At 37.8% G+C, this 20,247-nt stretch overlaps 1 protein-coding gene across 1 annotated transcript in view; it reads left to right on the top strand.

Annotated features, from left to right (window-relative positions):
- Positions 1 to 20,247, top strand: part of LOC150081074 (P-selectin-like) — a 265,101-nt gene that overhangs the window by 244,029 nt on the left and 825 nt on the right. The window contains 2 exon segments of the mRNA XM_090382138.1: positions 6,978 to 7,022; positions 7,136 to 7,208. Coding sequence (XP_090238264.1) covers positions 6,978 to 7,022; positions 7,136 to 7,208 — 118 coding nt within the window.

Here is a 20,247-nt window from a genome sequence, read left to right as displayed (position 1 = left end):
AGGATTCAAGGAATGGGTGGGCCCTCAGAAGCAGGTGGAAAGGGGAATTCAGTCAGTAAAAAGTTGGCTGGTGCTCATCTGAACAGCAGATAGTGCCAGGACAGACAGAAAATTAGCCTTGCATTATGTTATGCATTAGCACACTTAACTAAAAAAATAATAATAATAAAATTCCATACAGCGTAAACAGGCAGCTAGGAAGGCACCCGTTTCTTATTTATTGAACTTATGTTAGTAGGAAGAAGGTTATCATATGGTTATACCAGATTTGAGAAATTTTATTTAAGTCTGGAGATTGCACCTGGAAAAAGAAAAAAGGTACAAAACCATCTGGAGAGGGTTCAAAAAAGGGTGGCCACATTAGTGATGAAGGCAAATCAATGCACATATGGTTTAGAAAGTGTGGTTTTAAGTGCCTTGCCTGCCAAAAATGATGGCTAGTGTCACAAAAGTAAACTATTAGTGAAAGAAAACATCTGGAATTATGAATTTAATTCTAGTCATACCTAATTGTGAATATAGATAATCAGCATGTATGGACAGATTGCTATAGTCTCTTTATAAGACTAATTTTTACCTTGTAATTATCTGTCGATTTTATTTATTATTTGTTTATGTTTTCTACACATTTATTTTATAATAGTAGTTAACTACTTAATCCTATTAATCCCTGTACATTATAAGGACTAATGCTAATGCCATTGCTTACCCTTGGCTTTATAGAAAATGTGTACACCTTCCAAAGTGCATTTATTGATTTTATTTATAATCTCTGTAAAAACCCACTGAAAGGACACACTGCCCGATGACATTGATACAGTCAGTAGAGTGACTGTCCAATGTTTGTTTCCTTTTTTTTTGTGCTGCACAGAACAAGATTTGTTTTTATCCATCATTCAAAAACCACGTCACTTTTTAAAAATAAGGTTTTGTGTTGATCTCTATATCAAAAGAAAATAAGGTTATATCGAAATTAAAATTAAATAAATAAAAAATACAGCACTTTTATAATCTATAAAAGGCCATGTTCATTGGAGACAGATGCTTGTATATATGTTAAAAATACAGGCATCTGATTATGTTTGTATGTCAACTAAAACTTGTTTATAAGGCAAGAATGTACAGTCTAGCATTAGCATTAGTAGAGGCATATGATGCAAGAAAGCAAGCTTATTCAGCATCAGCCAAAAAAAAAAAAAAAAAAAAAAACAACCACTACTCCCATTTCACCCCTCAATTCGTTCGAAATACTTGTCCAGCTGAGCCTTAAATTTGTTTAGGCTATCAACTTCAACAACAAGCGATGGAAGTCTATTCCACAAACCAACTGCCCGCTGGCTAAAGGCGAATTTCTGCACATCTATCCGACATCCGTCCTTCCTCAATTTGAATTTATGCCCTCTCAGGTGATTATTCTGAGCAAGAGGAAGAATCCCATCGGCGTTGAGCATGCTCAAGCCATTCAAAGCCTTGTACACCTCTATCAGATCACCTCGGCGATGCCTAGTCTCCAGGCTCTGTAATTTGCAAAACTTAAGCCTTTCTTCGTAAGAGCAACCCTTTGTTCCATTCACTAATCTTGTTGCCCTTCTCTGTACTCGTTCCAGCAGCTCTACATCCTTCTTGAAATGAGGCCTCCAGACCTGTATACAGTACTCAAGGTGTGGCCTGACCAATGCCTTATACAAGGGAATAATCACATCCCTGTCCCTGCTAGAAAAATTCCTGTATATCATTGACAAGACACCATGAGCTACTCTTGCAGCTCGTCTGCACTGCTCAGAGAAATTCATATCTGCCTGCACAATTACCCCCAGGTCCTTTTCATTCTCTACCACTGTCAGCGTAGTACCACAGAGTTGATATGTTGATCTGGGGTTACTGTTTCCCATATGTAGTACTTTACATTTGTCAATGTTAAACTTCATTTGCCACCTCTCAGCACATCTGCTCAACCTTTCCAGATCCTGTTGCAGCAGCATAGTATCAGTAGTGTCCTTAACAACCCTGCCAACCTTTGTATCGTCTGCAAACTTGGACATTAAGCCTGATACACCATCATCAATATCATTTATAAATACAGAAAACAACAATGGACCCAACACCGAACCCTGAGGAACTCCACTAATAACATTAGTCCACGTTGAGCAGTGTCCATTGATTACCACTCTCTGTCTTCTGCCACTCAACCATCCCTTTATCCATAGCAGCAATTTGCCTCCAATGCCACACTTCTCCAATTTGTGCAGCAGTCTTCCATGCGCAACAGTATCAAAAGCCTTTCTAAGATCCAAATATATAATATCAAAGTTATTCCCTGCATCGAGTTCTTTTGTGACTACATCATAGTATCCAATCAAATTGGTCAGACAAGACCTGCCCTTAACAAACCCATGCTGTGTCTGAGCTATAACTGAATTCTTGTCCAGATGATCCTGCAGTGCTTCTTTAACCAGTGCCTCCATTAATTTTCCTGGAACCGAAGTTAAACTAACAGGTCTATAATTACTTGTGTCAGCCTTTGATCCTCCTTTGTGAATTGGGGTTACATTTGCACATCTCCAGTCCATGGGTACCTCCCCTGAGTCCAAAGAAGCTCTCATAATTATGGCTAGGGGTTTGCTTACTTCCTTTGCTGCCTCCTTTAATATTGCCTCCTATATATGTTATAGACCAGCGGTTCCTAACGGTGGTTCGTAAACCCTTGGGGGTTCACACTAAAAATTCTGTAATGGCATCTGCTCGGATTTACATAGGTATATTATTGTAAACTACAAAATATAACTAATAATAAACAATAAAATAAAATAAAAATGAATTGCCAAAGGAAAAAAATCTCATTTCCCACATTCCTTATAATTAGTTTATTATCTTACAGTATATCATGTTAAATAAATCAGTTTTGCATACTAGATTTTTTTTTATTATTTTTTTTTATTCTCAAGGATCATTCTTATGTACAGGTACTTTTTTTTTTTTTTTTTTTTTTTAGAACCTGTAGTAATTAGTACTGTGCATGGGTTGAAGGTTGAAAAGACGAAAGAAGTTACTTGTTGACATTAGACTAGATCTGTAGATTGTAATTTTCAGGAAATATGTATGACGGAAAGTTGTTCCAGAAAACAGCAGTTCAATGAATAAACAAGGAAGATGAAAAGTTGGTTCTGTGAATTTGAAGTTGGACAGTAAATGGATGTTGGCTGGTGGTGGCACATGTTCGGACTGTTTTGAAAGAGAGAGCGGGAATTATAGAAGCCAATTCAGAACAGTGCCCATGTAAGTATCTGTAGAAAAGGGATGCAGCAGAAACAGTACATCTATGATACAGAGTGGAGAGATTCTGTTAGAGATGAGTCATTAATTAATCTAATTGCCCTCTTCTGAATGGAATCTAGAAGCCTGAGAGCGGTTTTGAGGGCACCGCCCTAGATGTGGGAACGATATTCCATGGTAGGGTGGACGTGCGATTTGTACAGATGCAGAGGAAGCAATATTTGTAATGTTCTTTATGTCAAGAAAGATTAGAAGTCAGGGTAATCCCCAAAAGAGATATATCATCTTGCCTAGAAATTGGAGGGTCATCAAAGATAAGCAAGAGAGCAGAAGAATCCTTTTTGCAAGGTATAAGACAGGACTGAGTTTTCTTGGCCCCACTGGAAAATTACCTGATGATCAGCATTTAAAGATATGGCAATGGATACTTGAGAAGTTGAAGCTGTTTGAGCAGGACAAAGTTTCTTAAACTGGAAGGTGAAATGTAATGTGCTATCGTCAGCAAAAACTATGGATAGAATTTCTGGTCAATGGAAGGTCATTAATATATAAGAGGAAAAGAGTGGGAGAAAGAACTGAACCTTGTGGAACACGATCATTAGTGGAGACGTTAGAAGACAGAGCCGTCTACCATCACCCGCAGTGAGCAGTCAGAGAGAAAACTGGATATCCGTTACAAAGAACAGCTAGAAAACCGTAGGATGGAAGCTTATTTAGAAGACTTTTATGCCAAACATGATCAAAAGCCTTTGAAATGACAAGAGTTTCAAACTTTTCCACTGAATTTGTCCATAGATGGGTAACATAAGCCAGAATATCACCAGTGGAACGACACTGACGGAATCCATACTGGCAATCGTTGATCAGATGAAAGATTTCCAGATAGTTTAAGAGTTGGCGATTACTTGATTTCTCCCTTACTTTGGAAAGAGTAGGAATAATTGCGATGGGATGATAATTGGATGGAAGGGATTTGTCACCATTTTTAGTAACTGGCTGGATATGAGCAAATTTCCAAGAAGGGAAAACACCTGCAGTTTACCTTTTTTTTTACCCTTTAACACCAATTCATAGACATTTGGCAATAAATCAGGGTATGTATTTGAAATACACACCCTGAAATCCTGGTATTTGAAATATATACCAGGTATATGGGTAAAATACCCATATAAAATTGTCTATGTATAACAAAAAAAAAAAAGAAAAAAAAATTTATTTTATACATTATAAGAAGGTTAATAATTTAGCCATATATTTCAAGTTAATTTTTTTCTGCCCTTATTAATAAATTACAGGTAGTTCTTGACTTTACGATTTAATTTGTTCCTCAAAGCAAAAACTCATAAAGCGGGAATTTATTTCCCATAGATATGAGGTTAAAAATAGGGGTTACATTCTCAACAATGAAATTAGTTTATGTTTAAACAATGATTGATTTATCAAAAGAAATGAAAACGTAGCCTGTAAAATCAAGAAAAAATTATAATAATATAGAAATAATTTATGACTTACAAATGTTAAAGAATGTTTATTCTTCATCATCGTCAACTAAATGCACACTCGTTGATCACTCATTATTGGCTTGGCACTTGTTGGTTTGTTGCACGAGGAGACGCCTTCTTCAGAAATAAATTTCACAATTGCATGCTTAAGCATTTTTTAACGGCACACATAAATTGCAACTAACATGATTCGCGTGGAGTAACAAGTTTACAAAGCTTAAAAAAAAAAAAAAAGGAATGAACAGAAAATTCTGAAAATTTATGTTTTTTATACGATTGAAGATTTCAGTAAAGGAGAAACACATTTCACCATAATAACATAAAAAACCACACAATTCCAGCTATCGGTATTTTTGCAAATGCAATAACATTGAGTTTACTACCCGTATATAATTGCTTGCAGCAACAGAAAAGCACAATAAACCGGAAAGTGCAAATTGCTTTTATTGTTTTATGGTCGTGACCTCCAGAAAAATATCACAAAGGCGTTTAAAATTAGCATTAGCATTAGTAGAGGCATTTGATGCAAGAAAGCAAGCTTATGCAGCATCAGCCAAAAAAAAAAAAAAAAAGTAACACAAATAAATAAAAAATAACCACTTCCACTTCACCCCTCTGTTCGTTCGAAATACCTGTCCAGCTGAGCCTTAAACTTATTTAGGCTATCAACTTCCACGACAAGGGATGGAAGTCTGTTCCACCTACCAACCACCCACTGGCTAAAGGCAAATTTCCGCACATCTATCCTACATCTGTCTTTCCTCAATTTGAATTTATGCCCTCTCAGGTGATTATTCTGAGCAAGAGGAAGAATCCCATCAGCATTGAGCATGCTCAAACCATTCAAGGCTTTGTACACCTCTATCAGATCACCTCACTGGTGCCTAGTTTCCAGACACTGTAATTCGCAAAACTTAAGCCTTTCTTCGTAAGAGCACCCCTTTGTCCCATTCACCAATCTTGTTGCCCTTCTCTGTACTCGTTCCAGCAGCTCTACATCCTTCTTGAAATGAGGCCTCCAGGCCTGTATACAGTACTCTAGGTGTGGCCTGACCATTGCCTTATACAAGGGAATAATCACCTCCTTATCCCTGCTAGAAAAATTCCTATATATCATTGACAATACACCATGAGCTACTCTTGCAGCCCGTCTGCACTGCTCAGAGAACTTCATATCTGCCTGCACAACCACCCCCAGGTCCCTTTCATTCTCTACCACTGTCAATGTAGTACCACAGAATTGATACGTTGCTCTGGGGTTGCTGTTTCCCACATGTAGTACTTTACGTTTGTCAATGTTAAACTTCATTTGCCACCTCTCAGCCCATCTGCTCAACCTTTCCAAATCCTGTTGCAGCAGCATAGTGTCAGTAGTGTCCTTGACAACCCTGCCAACCTTCGTATCGTCTGCAAACTTGGACATTAAGCCTGATATACCATCATTAATATCATTTATAAATACAGAAAACAATAAAGAACCCAATACTGAACCCTGAGGGACTCCACTAATAACATTAGTCCACGATGAGCAGTGTCCATTGATTACCATTCTCTGTCTTCTCCTCCTCAACCACCACTTTATCCATAGCAGCAATTTGCCTCCAATGCCACACTGCTCCAATTTGTGCAGCAGTCTTCCATGTGCAACAGTATCAATTGATTCTTATAATGGAACATATGGTAACGATGAAAGTGTAGTGCATTTTAATGATTTGAATTGATAACTAATACAATTTACAAACCATGATCGTGACCTTTTAGATGGCCTTAAGGTCGCACTTGTGATCTTAAAAATGACATTTTAGAGAGATAAATAGCTTAGTTATACAGCGAAAATTTCAACTTCTTAGATCTTGAAACAAATTACCAAAAAACAATATGTTATTGGCTTTACATTACAATATTTTAATGATACGATGGTGTCTCTGGAATTGATTAATATCGTAAAGCTGGGTACACTGTATTGTATAGCTATGCACGTGGTTCGGAATGCAGTATTTATGAATGTTTAACATTCTTTTTTGCAATTAATGTTCATACTGTACTTGATACTTGGGAAAAAAAAAAAACTCGTAAACCCAGGAACTCATAAAGCAAAAACTGCCTGTACTATATTTATATGACTTGCAATCACATAGTTTGCAACTGTTTGCATTATTTTAAATATTTTTGCATTTATTTTAACAGAATGTTCTTTTTCAGGATCAGATGAGCAAGATGAAGAATCTGATGTTTCAAAAACAATAGGTAATAAAGATAGATTAGACAGTAAAAAAAAAAAAAAAAAGTAATTTATGTATATGCAATTTATAATACTCAAAAAAGATTATTGCAATTTCATTTATTTTGCTTATATTCAGGAATAGCAATTGCAGTAGGTGCTGGTGCTTTGTTGATCATCATCATTGTTGTAGCTGTCATCTGTATGAAAGCGTAAGTTGGCTATACATGTTTTGTTTTCTTTTGTTATTATTACTTTAATGCAATTTATAATACTAATATCTTAAAATTTAAAAATCAACTTTCCATAAAATAAGAAACTGTTGTCGTATTTCACTTCCTTTGTTTAATATAGATAACTCACAATGTATTTAAACTTATATGTGAATGAAAATAAATAAATTGTAAAGATTATAACATCATTGAACAAAGAGATGCATACAAAAAAATGATATTTTAAAAATTTGTGACTGGACTGTGTAGTTACAGGAAAGTATATTTTGGGGAGCAAACTACATCAGGATCAAAATTTGCTTTTCCAATTTATATATGTTTAGTTTTCTTTTAATTTTTTTTTTTTTTTTTTTTTTTTTTTTTTGATTCTGATTCAACAAAAGAGAGAATCTCCAGGATTGCTTGTCTATTGCTAATGAGACAGAAATTAGTAAATACAAGTGCACTATATCTTACATAAAATACACCAATGAGCCAAAACATTATGACCACCAAGTCGTTATGCAAATCAAAGTAACTGCAGGTGAACTATGATATGTGTGCTGGTCAGGATGCGGTATAAAAAACACCTGATACTGAGCTTCATTAATCAGTGTTACTCTTGTTCTTCAGATGGGAAAGACAGCAGACTTAAGAGAGTTTGACAAAGGCCAAATTGAAATGGCCAGATGACTGGGTCAGAGCATATCCAAAACGGCACGGCTGGTGGGATGCTCATGGTCAACCATGGTTAGTAACTACCGAAAGTGGTCCGAGGAGGAGAATCCCATGAACTGCTGGCAAGGTGTTGGACGACCACAACTCATTGATGCTCGAGATGCGCAAAGGCTCTCCTGGATAGTATGTGGCAACAGAAGGGTGACTGTAGTGCAACTCGCTGGTAATTTAAATGCTGGTGACGGGAGTAACATGCCACAACACACACACACACACACACACACACACACACACACACACACACACACACAGTACATCGAACCCTACTGAAAATGGGACTGCGTAGCCACAGGCTGCTCCGAGTGCCTATGCTAACCACAGTTCACCAACAACAGTGCCTACAATGGGCAAGCAAGCATCAAAACTGGATCTTGAGTGATTTGAAGAAGGTCATCTGGTCCAATGAATCAGATTTCCTGTTACACCATGTGGACAGCTGGGTACGTGTACGTCATTTACCTGGGAAAGCAAAGGTGCCTGGATGCACCATGAGATGAAAACAAGCCGGTGGCAGTGGTGTCATGGCTTTGGGCGATGTTCTGCTGGGATACCCTGGGTCCAGTGATCCATGTGCCGGGCACTCTGACATCTAACACCTACCTAAACATCATTGCTGACCAAGTATATCCTTTCATGGCAACGGTCTTCCCCTATGGCCGTGCCATCTTTCAGCAGGATAATGCGCCATGCCACACCGCCCAGATTGTTCGAGACTGGTTCACGGAACATGAAGAAGACTTCCAAGTATTGCCTTGGCCTCCAAATTCTGCAGACATCAATCCCATCAAGCATCTATGGTTTGTGTTGGAACAGCAACTCCGATCTGCGGCATCTCAACCACAGACCCTATAGGAGTTAAAGAATCTGCAGGTTATATGTTGGTACCAGATACCATAAGGCACATTTAAAAATCTTGTAGCATCCATGCCTCACCCGGTATGAGCTGTTTTGGCTGCACGTGGAGGACCAACATCATATTAGGTAGGTGGTCATAATATTTTGGCTCATCGGTGTATATCCCATACATAAATCAGAGGTTTATAATTCTGGTTAATGTTATCCTGATTTTACAATTTTATAAGCTATACTTTTCATAAGTGGAGCATAATTATTTTTAAACAAGGTATGATAACCAAGAAATTGTTTTCAGTGTTTGTTACCATCTCATTGGTGATTATATCAACAAAAAGTAAGAAAAAAATTCCATTTCTTTCAATTTGTCCAAACCTTCTTTGAATTTATTCAAACTACCCACCTCCACAACATCAGGTGGAAGTTTATTCCATCTTTGACTGAATACAAATTTCTGCACATCTGTCTTGCAACATTGCAGCACCTGTGAGGTGATCTGATTGAAGTGTATAAGGCCTTGAATGGGATGAGCAAGCTGAATGCTTGCTCATCTGAAGAGGACATTTCTCCTATGCATCACTACCTTACAAAATGTCCTTTTTCCATATTACTGATGGGATTCTTCCTCTTGATCAGATTAAGAACCTGAGGGGGCATAGATTCAAATTGAGGAAAGACAGTTGTAGAAGAGATGTGCGGAAATTTGCCTTTAGCCAGTGGGTAGTTGATTAACGGAACAGACTTCCATCTTTTGTTGTGGAAGTTGATAGCCTAAATAAATTTAAGGCTGAGCTGGACAGGCATTTGGAATGAATGGAGGGGTGAAATGGGAGGATTTTTTTTTTTGGCTGATGCTGCATAAGCTTGCTTTCTTGCATTGTATGCCTCTACTAATGCTAACATTCCTTTTCCAGTTAAATTTTATGCCCCTTGTGTTTTCATGTGAGATGGGGTAACGATGCCATTAGAATTTGGTGTGCTTAACCCTTTTAAAACTCTATACACTTCTGTTAGGTGCCCAGACACAGATGACTGGTTTCAAGAGATTTCAATTCACAACATCCCAGCCTTTCCTGGTAAGAATATCTTTTCATGCCACCTAACTAATCTTACTCTTTCCAACAGACCTATATCCTTCCTGAAATGAGGTTTCCAAAACTGTATGCGGTATCCTAGATATGGCCTAACGATTGCCTTATACAATGGGATAATCATCTTCACCTCGTTTTTCCTGCTGGCAAAGTATCTGTATACAATTATCAAAATTTCATGGTCTGTTCTAGCAGCTTGCTTGCACTTGTCAGAGAATTTTATGTCAGAATGTACATTTACCCCTCCACTACCCCTGAGTTTGGTACAACCCACCTGGTATATTATTCATTATGTTATGAATTACTTAAATACGGTACCTTGCATTTATCACTGTTAAATCCCAACTGCCACTTAACAGTGCATCTTGCTGATTTTATCTAGATCTTCTTGTATGACATGTGTCAGATAATTTTTTTTTTAATTATAATAGTTTAATTTAAACTTTTTTATGCCACTGAAAAAAAAAAAGTTTTTTCAATTATGACCTACATAATTTTTTCCAGTGTTCATTTTTTGAAATACCTTGTGCTATACGAGTTTTTTTTTTTTTTTTTTTTCCCCCACTGGTCTTTTCTTATATTTACTCCCTCATCAATTTTGGCAATCCCTTTATGAAAAACAAATATGATTTTTTTAAAATATGACAGGTACATAACCAAATTATAATATGCCATTGACAAAAGAAGTGTAATACATATTATTATTATTATTAGCTATATACGGTGCAAGGAAGCCTGAGGCTTATGCTGCACTAGCCAAAAAAAAATTCCCGAGTTACCCTGAGAGAGAGAGAGAGAGAGAGAGAGAGAAAGAGACAAAAGTATATTGTTGCATAATCTGTGAATACAGTACGGTTATTATTGCATTTAGTTATCTCTTAGTTTAGTGTAGTGCTGTAAAATTAAACTGAATTTGAATGTAAATCATTCCTCAGACTAGAGAAGAGAAGCAAAGGGCTCAAAGTAGTGTAGTGCTGTAGCTTGAAGAGGACATTTCTCCTATGCATCACTACCTTATAAAATGTCCTTTTTTCCACATTGCAGATCTGGCTGAATGGGACATGATTATTATTATTAATATCCATATGATGCAAGGAAGCCTGAGGCTTATGCTGCACCAGGAGGAAAAAAAAAAAAAAAAAAAAAACTTCCCGAGTAACCCTGAGAGTGAGAGAGAGACAAAAATAGAAGGGAATCACCAAGAAAGAGAAGAATGATGATATCCAGCTCAGGATCCTGGGTGTGCCAAGCCCATACTCACCAGATGTGAGCCCCCAGGGTTAATACAGCCAAATTAAAATGTCTGTGTATGTTCAGTGCAAAGAGTGTGGGGAAATTAAGTGTGACCATAAAATTTTGATGAGCACTTATAAGAGCTTGGAGAACAGGGTTAATGCCCTCAATGGAAGTAAAATGGGGGTCCCATCAAGCTCTAGCTGCCCATCTCAATGACAGAACATATACTCATGCATCAAACAACACAAAAGTAATCCCACAGGCAGAATACACTGATCCCACAGGAAACAGATATTGTTGATGACTCTATTGTCAGGGAAATGGGAAATATATTGTGCAAAAAGGATAAAGGATAGGTAGAATAGGACTGAGGTGTCTGCTGGGGGTAAAAGATGATGACGAAGAGCAGATATCATCTTTTAAGGGAAGCTTGGTGATATTGTTGGTACTAATCATATTAGCTGTAGGAGAGCTGAGAGCTTACTTAGCAAGTCTGGAATTACCAACATCAAGGTATATACATGAGAGTTCAGGTGAAAAACTAACTTATTCAGTTTCTTTGAATATATCAAATTCTGATAATAGTGCCAGTTGCAACATTTCTAAAAATACAGTGCAATATTGAGAAAATTCATGAATCAGGATTAAATTTGAGAGTACTTACAATTTTGCCCAGAAATTAAAGTAGGCAGTACATGATGAGAGCCTTATCAATCAGTTTGGCTCTAGACAGACAGTTCAAAGCTCATGGGGTAAAGTTTTTCTCAGCATGGTCTGTGCTTATTAACAGAAGAGTTTTTTTTTTTTTTTTTTTTTTACAGGAATGGAATACACTGAAACAGAAAGGGTGCAAGAATATCTGTTGGTGCTATCAAGGCATTGTTAGGTGGATCGGAAAACTGCTAACTTGGTAGGATGCACAGACTAATGTTATTGGTAGTGGAAAGAGATGCAAGCAAACAAGCTTACACCTGCAAGTCTATAATTGATTAACTACAGGCAGAGGATAAGTGATTCTTATCAGAACATACAGAAATCTGGAAAGCAAGGTGTCAGGGTGATGGGGGTCCTCATGGAACAAGCAAATATGTGGGCTATGTTATGATAACAAAGTAAAAACTGGTGCATATATACAGGAGCAATATCAATGGACACCACTTTTTTTTCGGACTAATGTTATTAATGGAGTCCCCAGGATTCAGTGCTGGATCCATTGTTGTTTTCCATATTTATCAGTGATATTGATAATGGCCTATCAGGCATGATATCTAAGTTTGCAGATGATACAAAGGTTGGCAGAGTGGTTAATAACAGTAATCAAATATGCTACTGCAGCAAGGTCGACGCCTCCGTAGCCAGGAGCAGCAGTGCGTAGCACACGCTTCTTGGTTAGACCGGGGTTCGAGCCCGTGATCACCAAATACGGAGGATGCGGAAAGGTCAGGGAATGACCACTGCATATCCCCGGAGCAATATGGCCTTAGTTGCTAATGCTCCTAAAAACCAAATAAACAAACAAACAAACAAGCAGCAAGGTAAAAAAAAAAAAAAAACTATGCAGATGGGCTGAAAAATGCAACTGAAGTTTAATGTTGACAAATGCAAGGTACTACATATGGGTATACCAGTAATCCCATATGATACCAAGTGTGTGGTACTACACTCACAGTAGTGGAAAATGAAAAAACACTTAGGGGTAATTTTTCAGTCAGATATGAAGTTCTCTGAGCAGTACAGAGCTCGTCAATAATATACAAGAATTTTGGTAGCAGGGATAAGAAGATAATTCTCCTTAGTGGTGCATACACATTTGGTGGCCTTATTTTAGGAAGGATGTGAATTTGCTGGAACAGGTACAGAGAAGGGTAACGAGGTTGGTGAGGGAAAAAACAGGGTGCTCTGTTTTTCCTTCCTCTTACATTCCAGTAAGAGGAAGGATGTCATCACTCTAGCTGTAGCATCCTTCCTCTTGCTGAAACATGAGGGGGCATAAATTCAGATTGAGCAAGGATGGTTGCAGGATTGATGCAGAAATTTGCCTTCAGCCAGCAGGTGGTTGATTGTTGGAACAAACTCCATTTGTTTCTATGAAAAAAGGAATAGTTTAAATAAATTCAAGGCAGAAGTACACCAAAAGGACAGAATTTGTGGGATACCTGGTTCCTGAGCAATGTGACACTGTCACTCCTCTTGCACATGGATGAACCCACCACTTGGCAGGTATATAGGTAACGCTGCGTCACATAGATGGTAATTCGATGTCAGTATGGATAAATGTTGTGAGTTAACAGACTTTGAAAAAGGGATGATAGTGGGTGCTGACACGTGGGTCACTCTGTCACGGAGGTGGTACAGAAATGACAGTATCAAGAGTATATCAAGAATATGCCATTTCAGGAATAACATCTCATCATGGACAGCACTGGGCGGTGAAAGTTGGTGGATGAACATGGCTGTCGATGTCTGTCTCTCATTGTTTCAGCCAACTGGAGAGAGAGAGAGACAGAGGCACAAATCACCACAGACTACAACGAGGGAGGTGCCAGAAACATCCACCATGATCATCAGGTGACCATTAGCTGCAATAGGTTATGGGAACTACCTACCCACCAGAGTCCCATTGCTAACACCATGACACAGGACTCTATGCCTCAACTGGGTAAAAGAACATTGACACTGGACTTTGGATGATTGAAGATGAGTCTCCTGGTCCGATGAGTACCATTTCCAGTTATTTCAAGCAAACGAGAGGGTGCATATCTGGTGGAAACTGCACGAAGCTATGCACCTGTCGTGTCAACAAGTAACTGTTCAGGCAGTTGACGGTCAGTAATGGTCTAGGGCATGTTCAAACCAGCACATTTTGGGACCTCTGGTACATCTAGACATATCTCTGAATGGTCCAGGTTACGTGTCCATCCTTGCAGATCATCTGCATCCCTTCATGGTCATCGTGCACCTACAGGGCAATGGATTCTTTAACCTCTCATAACCCTAGTAAATCAAAACAAAAAATACTATAGCATGATACGTGAGTATTTCATTTTATTTCCAAAAAAAAAAAAAATTTTAAAGTGGTTGTTTGTCATATGCCAAGCAACAATTAAAGGATTAAAAGAAAAAAGAATAGAAATACAATTCTCCCTGACATTACAGGAAAAGAACCAAAAAAAAAAAAAAAAACTGTCATTCTTTCTAACAAGTATCCCTGAGATTACATGTGATTTTGGAAATCACTACATATGGCAAAAACTCTGAAAAATAACAAAATAAGGCTGATTTGTATTCTGAATCAAATTTTATTTTTCACTGATATACTTCTGCATATTATAAAAAATGTAAACAAACTTCATGGTATACTGCAATTACTGAGAACATCAAATATAACAAGAAACATGCTGTAAAAGCATACTGTTGGTTTATCAATTCATGTACACTGTGTTAAGCTGTTTAGCAGTGTTTTGCTCCTGTAAACATAAGTTTAGTCTTTGATAGTTTGTCATGTGCTATTTACAAAAAATTACTGTAACTGAGTTAACAGCAGAAAGATTACATCAGCTGGTTCCCCTCTCAAGAGTAAGTGTTTACTTTGAATATTAAAGCAAAAGAACAATGCGAAGATGCAAAGCTCGTATAGCTTTCAAACGTTTCCTACATGAAATTACTATTTAATTGATATTTTTATTGTTCCTCTAGTTTAGGTAAAGAAGAGGAGAAATTGTCCACTTCTTAACCCCCAATAACTCCTGTTTATAATAATTTACTTTTGAAACTGAGTATACTGCAGAAGTGGTATCAGTAAAAATATATACTTTCCCTTTTGAGAGACATGCCGTCTTGCTAATTTCCAGTGTGAAATCGGTGGTTTGCCATTTACTCTTTTTTTATATCCATTATTGTATAACTGAAACTGTAGTATAAGACAGCACTAGTGTATTGAGTTTAGAAACATCGCTGAAGCAACATTTTAGCCATTAGTATATACCCATAAAAAAAAAAAGAACCTGAATAATAAATGTCCTTATACAGTTGCATTAATTAATCTTATTAAATTTCATTGTCAATTGAATTGTACATTAACTAAATAAATATAGTGACCTAGTTATTACAAACGTAACATCACAAATTAATACATATAAGTTGACAGGGGCTAAGGAAGTCATATGTAACGTAACTCGGAGATAATATTCAATACCGAAATACATATATATAGTGTTATAACTGCATTTGGATATGGGTTTAGGGTTATATTTCGTATTGGAATTTTATTGAACTTGAATAGAAATCATGACTCAGACCAGAGCAACAAAGCAAAAGGCTCAAACTAGTGGAAGTGCTGTGGCTCAGGGGAGAACTGAGGGGAGAGGGAGCGGTTGTCCTCTGAATCACAGTCTATTGAAATGCACTGTTTGTTTGATGTTTGTGGAGCAATCAGGAACAGTACATGATATTGCCAAGGGGAATGTCTTTGTGTGTGCATGATGTAAGGAGTGGGAGGAAATCAGGTGCCAACTCGGCATTCTTATGAGCTTATATGAGAGCATGAATGACAGGATGGATGCCCTCAAAGGATTTAAATTGAGGGGCCCATCAAGCTCCCAGCTGCCCACATCAATGCCAGAGCTTGCACTTGAACTTCACGCAACACAGCGACAACCCCCAAGGCAGAATGCGCTGGCCCCAAAGGAACTAGTTGTTGTAGGTGACTGTTGTCAGGGAAACGGGGAACATATTGTGCAAAAAGGATAGATGGAACAGGACCAGGGTATGTCTGCTAGGAGCAAAGGTTGATGATGTTATAGGGCAGATATCATCCTTTAAGGGCACAAAGGGTGATATTGTTGTACACGTTGGCACTAATGATATTAAGAGTAGGAGACCGGGTAGAATTACTTAACAAGTACAAGACAATGCTGAAAAAAAAAGCAGAGTTAGAGTTGAATTTGAAAGTGTCTGCAATTCTGCCAAGATACAACAGGAGGGAGTATATGATGAGAGCCTTGTCAATCAGTTCGGCCCTGGAGAGACTGTGCAAGGCTCAAGGGGTAGAATTTTTCTCAGCCTGGTCTGTGCTTGTTAACAGGAAAGACTGCTTCTACAGGGATGGGACACACTTAAATATAAAGGGGGCAAGAATTTTTGCTGATGTTATCGAGGCAGAGTTAGGTGGGTCGGAAAACTGTTAGCTTGGGGGAGATACACAGACTAATAGATTAACAGTAGCCGCTGGCAGAGGTAAAAGTGATTCTTGCATTACTTCTATTCAAATGCAATTGAGCAGCAGCCTGGAAAGCAAGGCAATGGTAATTTCCAGGACTGCTGGGAGTCATAGTGGAACAAGTAAATTCATGGGATGTGTTAGGGTAACTAAGTAGACACAGGTGCACATATACTTGCATGTACACCAATGCTAGGAGTATAGTTAACAAATTTGATGAGCTTGAAGTGCTAGTCAAGACATCAAAGGCAGATATTGTTGAGATATCAGAGACATGGTGTCACACAGACATAAGCAGTGCAGAACTAGAATTTGGGGAGTACAATGTGTACAGAAAGGATAGACAGGACAGGAAGGGAAGGGCTATGCTGTTAGTTAAGAAACACAAAATCTAAGGAAGTGCATCCAATTGATGCTGATGGACAATGCAATGTTGAGTCTGTTTTGTGTGACATAAGCACTGGGAAAGGAAAAATGAGAGTAGGTGTCTGTTATAGACCTAATGAATGTGAGGAGTATAATGAGCAATTGTGCAGAGAAATAGAGTGTCTTATAATGAGGGATTTTAATTTAACGGATATTGACTGGAATTTGTGGGTTGGTCACTCACACAGTAGCAAGGCTTTTGTGGATTTATTAGATGATTGTTTTCTACAGCAGCATTATTGGGAGGTAACTAGAGGGAGTAATACTCTTGATCTGATTATCAGTAATAATTCTGCATGCATCAAGAATCTGCAGATAAAGGAACCAGTAGTTGGCAGTGATTATAGTGTGCTGAAGTGGGATTTACTGAAAGAGGTAACTACCATCAAGGGTAAAGGGAAGGGTTTTTGCTTTCATAGAGGTGACTACGGTGATCTGAGACAGTATTTAAATTCTATATGGTAGAATCAACTGATTGTGTTACCGACAGCAAATTCAAAATGGGAAGCATTCAAAGAATTAATCTTGGAAGCTACTAGGCTTTTCATACCAAGAAAGAAATATTGTTCAAGATTTAGGCCTAAATGGATGTCAGATGAACTAATTAGACATGTTGTTGTTGTTTTGGTTTTTTAGGAGCATTAGCAACTAAGGACATATTGCTCTGGGAATATGCAGTGGTCATTCCCTGACCTTTCCGTATCCTCCGTATTTGGTGGTGACGGGCTTGAACCCCGGTCTAATCAAGAAGCATGTGCTACGCACTGTCGCTCCTTTCCACCTGGCTACGGAGGCACCTAATTAATTAGACATGTGACAGAGAAGAAAAATGCATGTGATACATATATAAGCTGGTCAGTAACTAAGTTACAAAGGAGGTTAAGCAGGCGAAGGCAGATTACAAGAAACTTTGGCAAAGAAAAACAGCAAAGAGTTGTTTACTTATGTAAACTCTAGAAGAAAAGAGATGAATCAGATTGGTCCACTTGATATCAATGGTTCTATTGTTGATGATCCTGCTCAGTTAGCTAACAAACTAAATGAATATTTTGCATCGACATTGACACATGAGGAGTTATTCAGGGAGGGGAATGCCAGAGGTGTATTCAACTCTGGCAGTAAGCTAGATAATCTTGTAATAACTGAGAGTAAAGTGGAGGAGAAATTGTTGAAGATAAACACAAGAAAGGCACCTGGGGTGGATGGAATTTATCCAGTTATATTAAAGGAGGCAGCAAAGGAAGTAAGCAAATGCTTAGCCATAATTATGAGAGCTTCCCTGGACTCAGGGGAGGTACCCATGGACTGGAGATGTGCAAATGTGACCCCAATCCACAAAGGAGGATCAAAGGGAGACACACGTAATTCCAGACATGTTAGTTTAACTTCTGTTCCAGGAAAATTAATGGAGGCACTGGTTAAAGAAGCATTGAAGGATCATCTAGACAAGATTTCAGTTATAGCTCGGACACAGCATGGGTTTGCTAAGGGGAGGTCTTGTCTGACTAATTTGATTTGATACTATGATGTAGTCACAAAGGAATACCGGATGCAAAGAATAACTTTGATATCATGTATTTGGATCTTAGAAAAGCCTTTGATACTGTTGCACATGGAAGACTGCTGCACAAATTGGAGCAGTGTGGCACTGGAGGCAGGTTCGTGGACTAATGTTATTAGTGGAGTCCCTAAGGGTTCAGTGTTGGATCCATTGGTATTTTCTGTATTTATAAATGATATCAGGCTTAATGTCCAAGTTTGCAGACGATACGAAGGTTGGCAGGGTTGTTAATGACACTACACTGCTGCAACAGGATCTAGAAAAGTTGAGCAGATGGGCTGAGAGGTGGCAAATGAAGTTTAACATTGACAAATGTAAAGTACTATACATGGGATGCAGTAATTCCAGAGTAATGTATAAACTTTGTGGTACTACATTGACAGTGGTAGAGAATGAAAAGGACCAGGGGGTAATTGTGCAGGCAGATATGAAGTTTTCTGAGCAGTGCACACAGTCTGCAAGAGTAGCTCATGGTGTCTTGTCAATGATATACAGGAATTTTTCTAGCAGGGATAAGGAGGTGATTATCCCCTTGTATAAGGCAATGGTCAGACCAAAACTTGAGTACTGTATACAGGTCTCGAGGCCTCATTTTAAGAAGGATGTAAGCTGCTCAAACGAGTACAGAGAAGGGCAACAAGATTAGTGAATGGAACAACAGGTTGCTCTTACGAAGAAAGGCTTACATTTTGCAAATTACAGTGCCTGGAGACTAGACACCTGCGAGGTGATCTGATTGAGGTGTATAAAGCCTTGAATGGTTTGAGCATGCTCAGTGCCGATGGGATTCTTCCTCTTGCTCAGAATAATCGCCTGAGAAGGCATAAATTCAAATTGAGGAAAGACGGTTGTAGGATAGATGTGCAGAAGTTTGCCTTTAGCCAGTGGGTGGTTGATTGGTGGAACAAACTTCCATCTATCGTTGTAGAAGTTGATAGCTTAAATAGATTCAAGGCAGAACTTGACAAACATTTGGAGCAAGTGGATGGGTGAAATAAGGGTTTTTTTTTTTTTTTTTTGGCTGAAGCTATATAAGTTTGCGTTCTTGCATCATGTGCCTTTGCTAATGCTATTTTACACTTAAAGATTTTGGTGCTACTGGATATTCACAGCAGTGCTCTACTGATAGTGGATATAAACAATATGCTAGACTGAAAACAAATAATACTGTATAATTAAAAAAAAGTTTTAAATTTTTATGCTATTGCTGCAGTTTTCTATGTGGCACCCTTTAAACATGTTCAAAGAACTCTCTGGGGTTCCAAAGAACTCAGGTTGAGAATTTTCAAAAGAACTGACCTTTTGAAAGTGTGCTGATTTAAGTTATGTTAAAGTTGGGGGGGGGGAGAAGAGACATTGCCGTGTTACAAAGACATTAGTACAATACCTGTGCTCTTCATTTTTATAACTTTAAAAGTTAATTATGTTAGGTGAAGCGATTTGATTTTTGTCACTGTACTCATCTTTTGATGTACTCAAATTAGCCGATTCAAAAGTTGCTTTTAGCCATCTCTGATATAATACAAAGCATATCTGTGATTAATTTCATATTGAAAAACTCATAACTGAATGAGAGATTACCTCCAATGAAAATAACTGCTGAAAATAGCACTTGTGCACCTTCAGTTTATAATACTGGGTATGAATAAACAGGCTACTGGTTCTTATTTTGTCTACTGGTAATGTAAATATAAAAACTCTGAATTTAATCAAGCATCACCTGGTGTCTCTTATTACAATGTTAATAAGCAGTCACTAATTTAAATTATCATTTTTAATTTGGTAAATTTAATAGTAATCAGTTCCCTTTTAGTTGCTATATTTTTTCTGAACTGAAGTCTATACTGTTACAACATTTTTTAAAAAACAAGTTCTAATGATATGCAAGTAAATTTAAGTTGTGTTACTTAAGTATTT

Source organism: Mastigoproctus giganteus, chromosome 9, assembly GCF_048544385.1.
Source record: "Mastigoproctus giganteus isolate SK-2022 chromosome 9, ASM4854438v1, whole genome shotgun sequence".
NCBI classification, from domain to species: domain Eukaryota; kingdom Metazoa; phylum Arthropoda; class Arachnida; order Uropygi; family Thelyphonidae; genus Mastigoproctus; species Mastigoproctus giganteus.
This window is presented reverse-complemented; position numbering and strand designations above follow the sequence as displayed.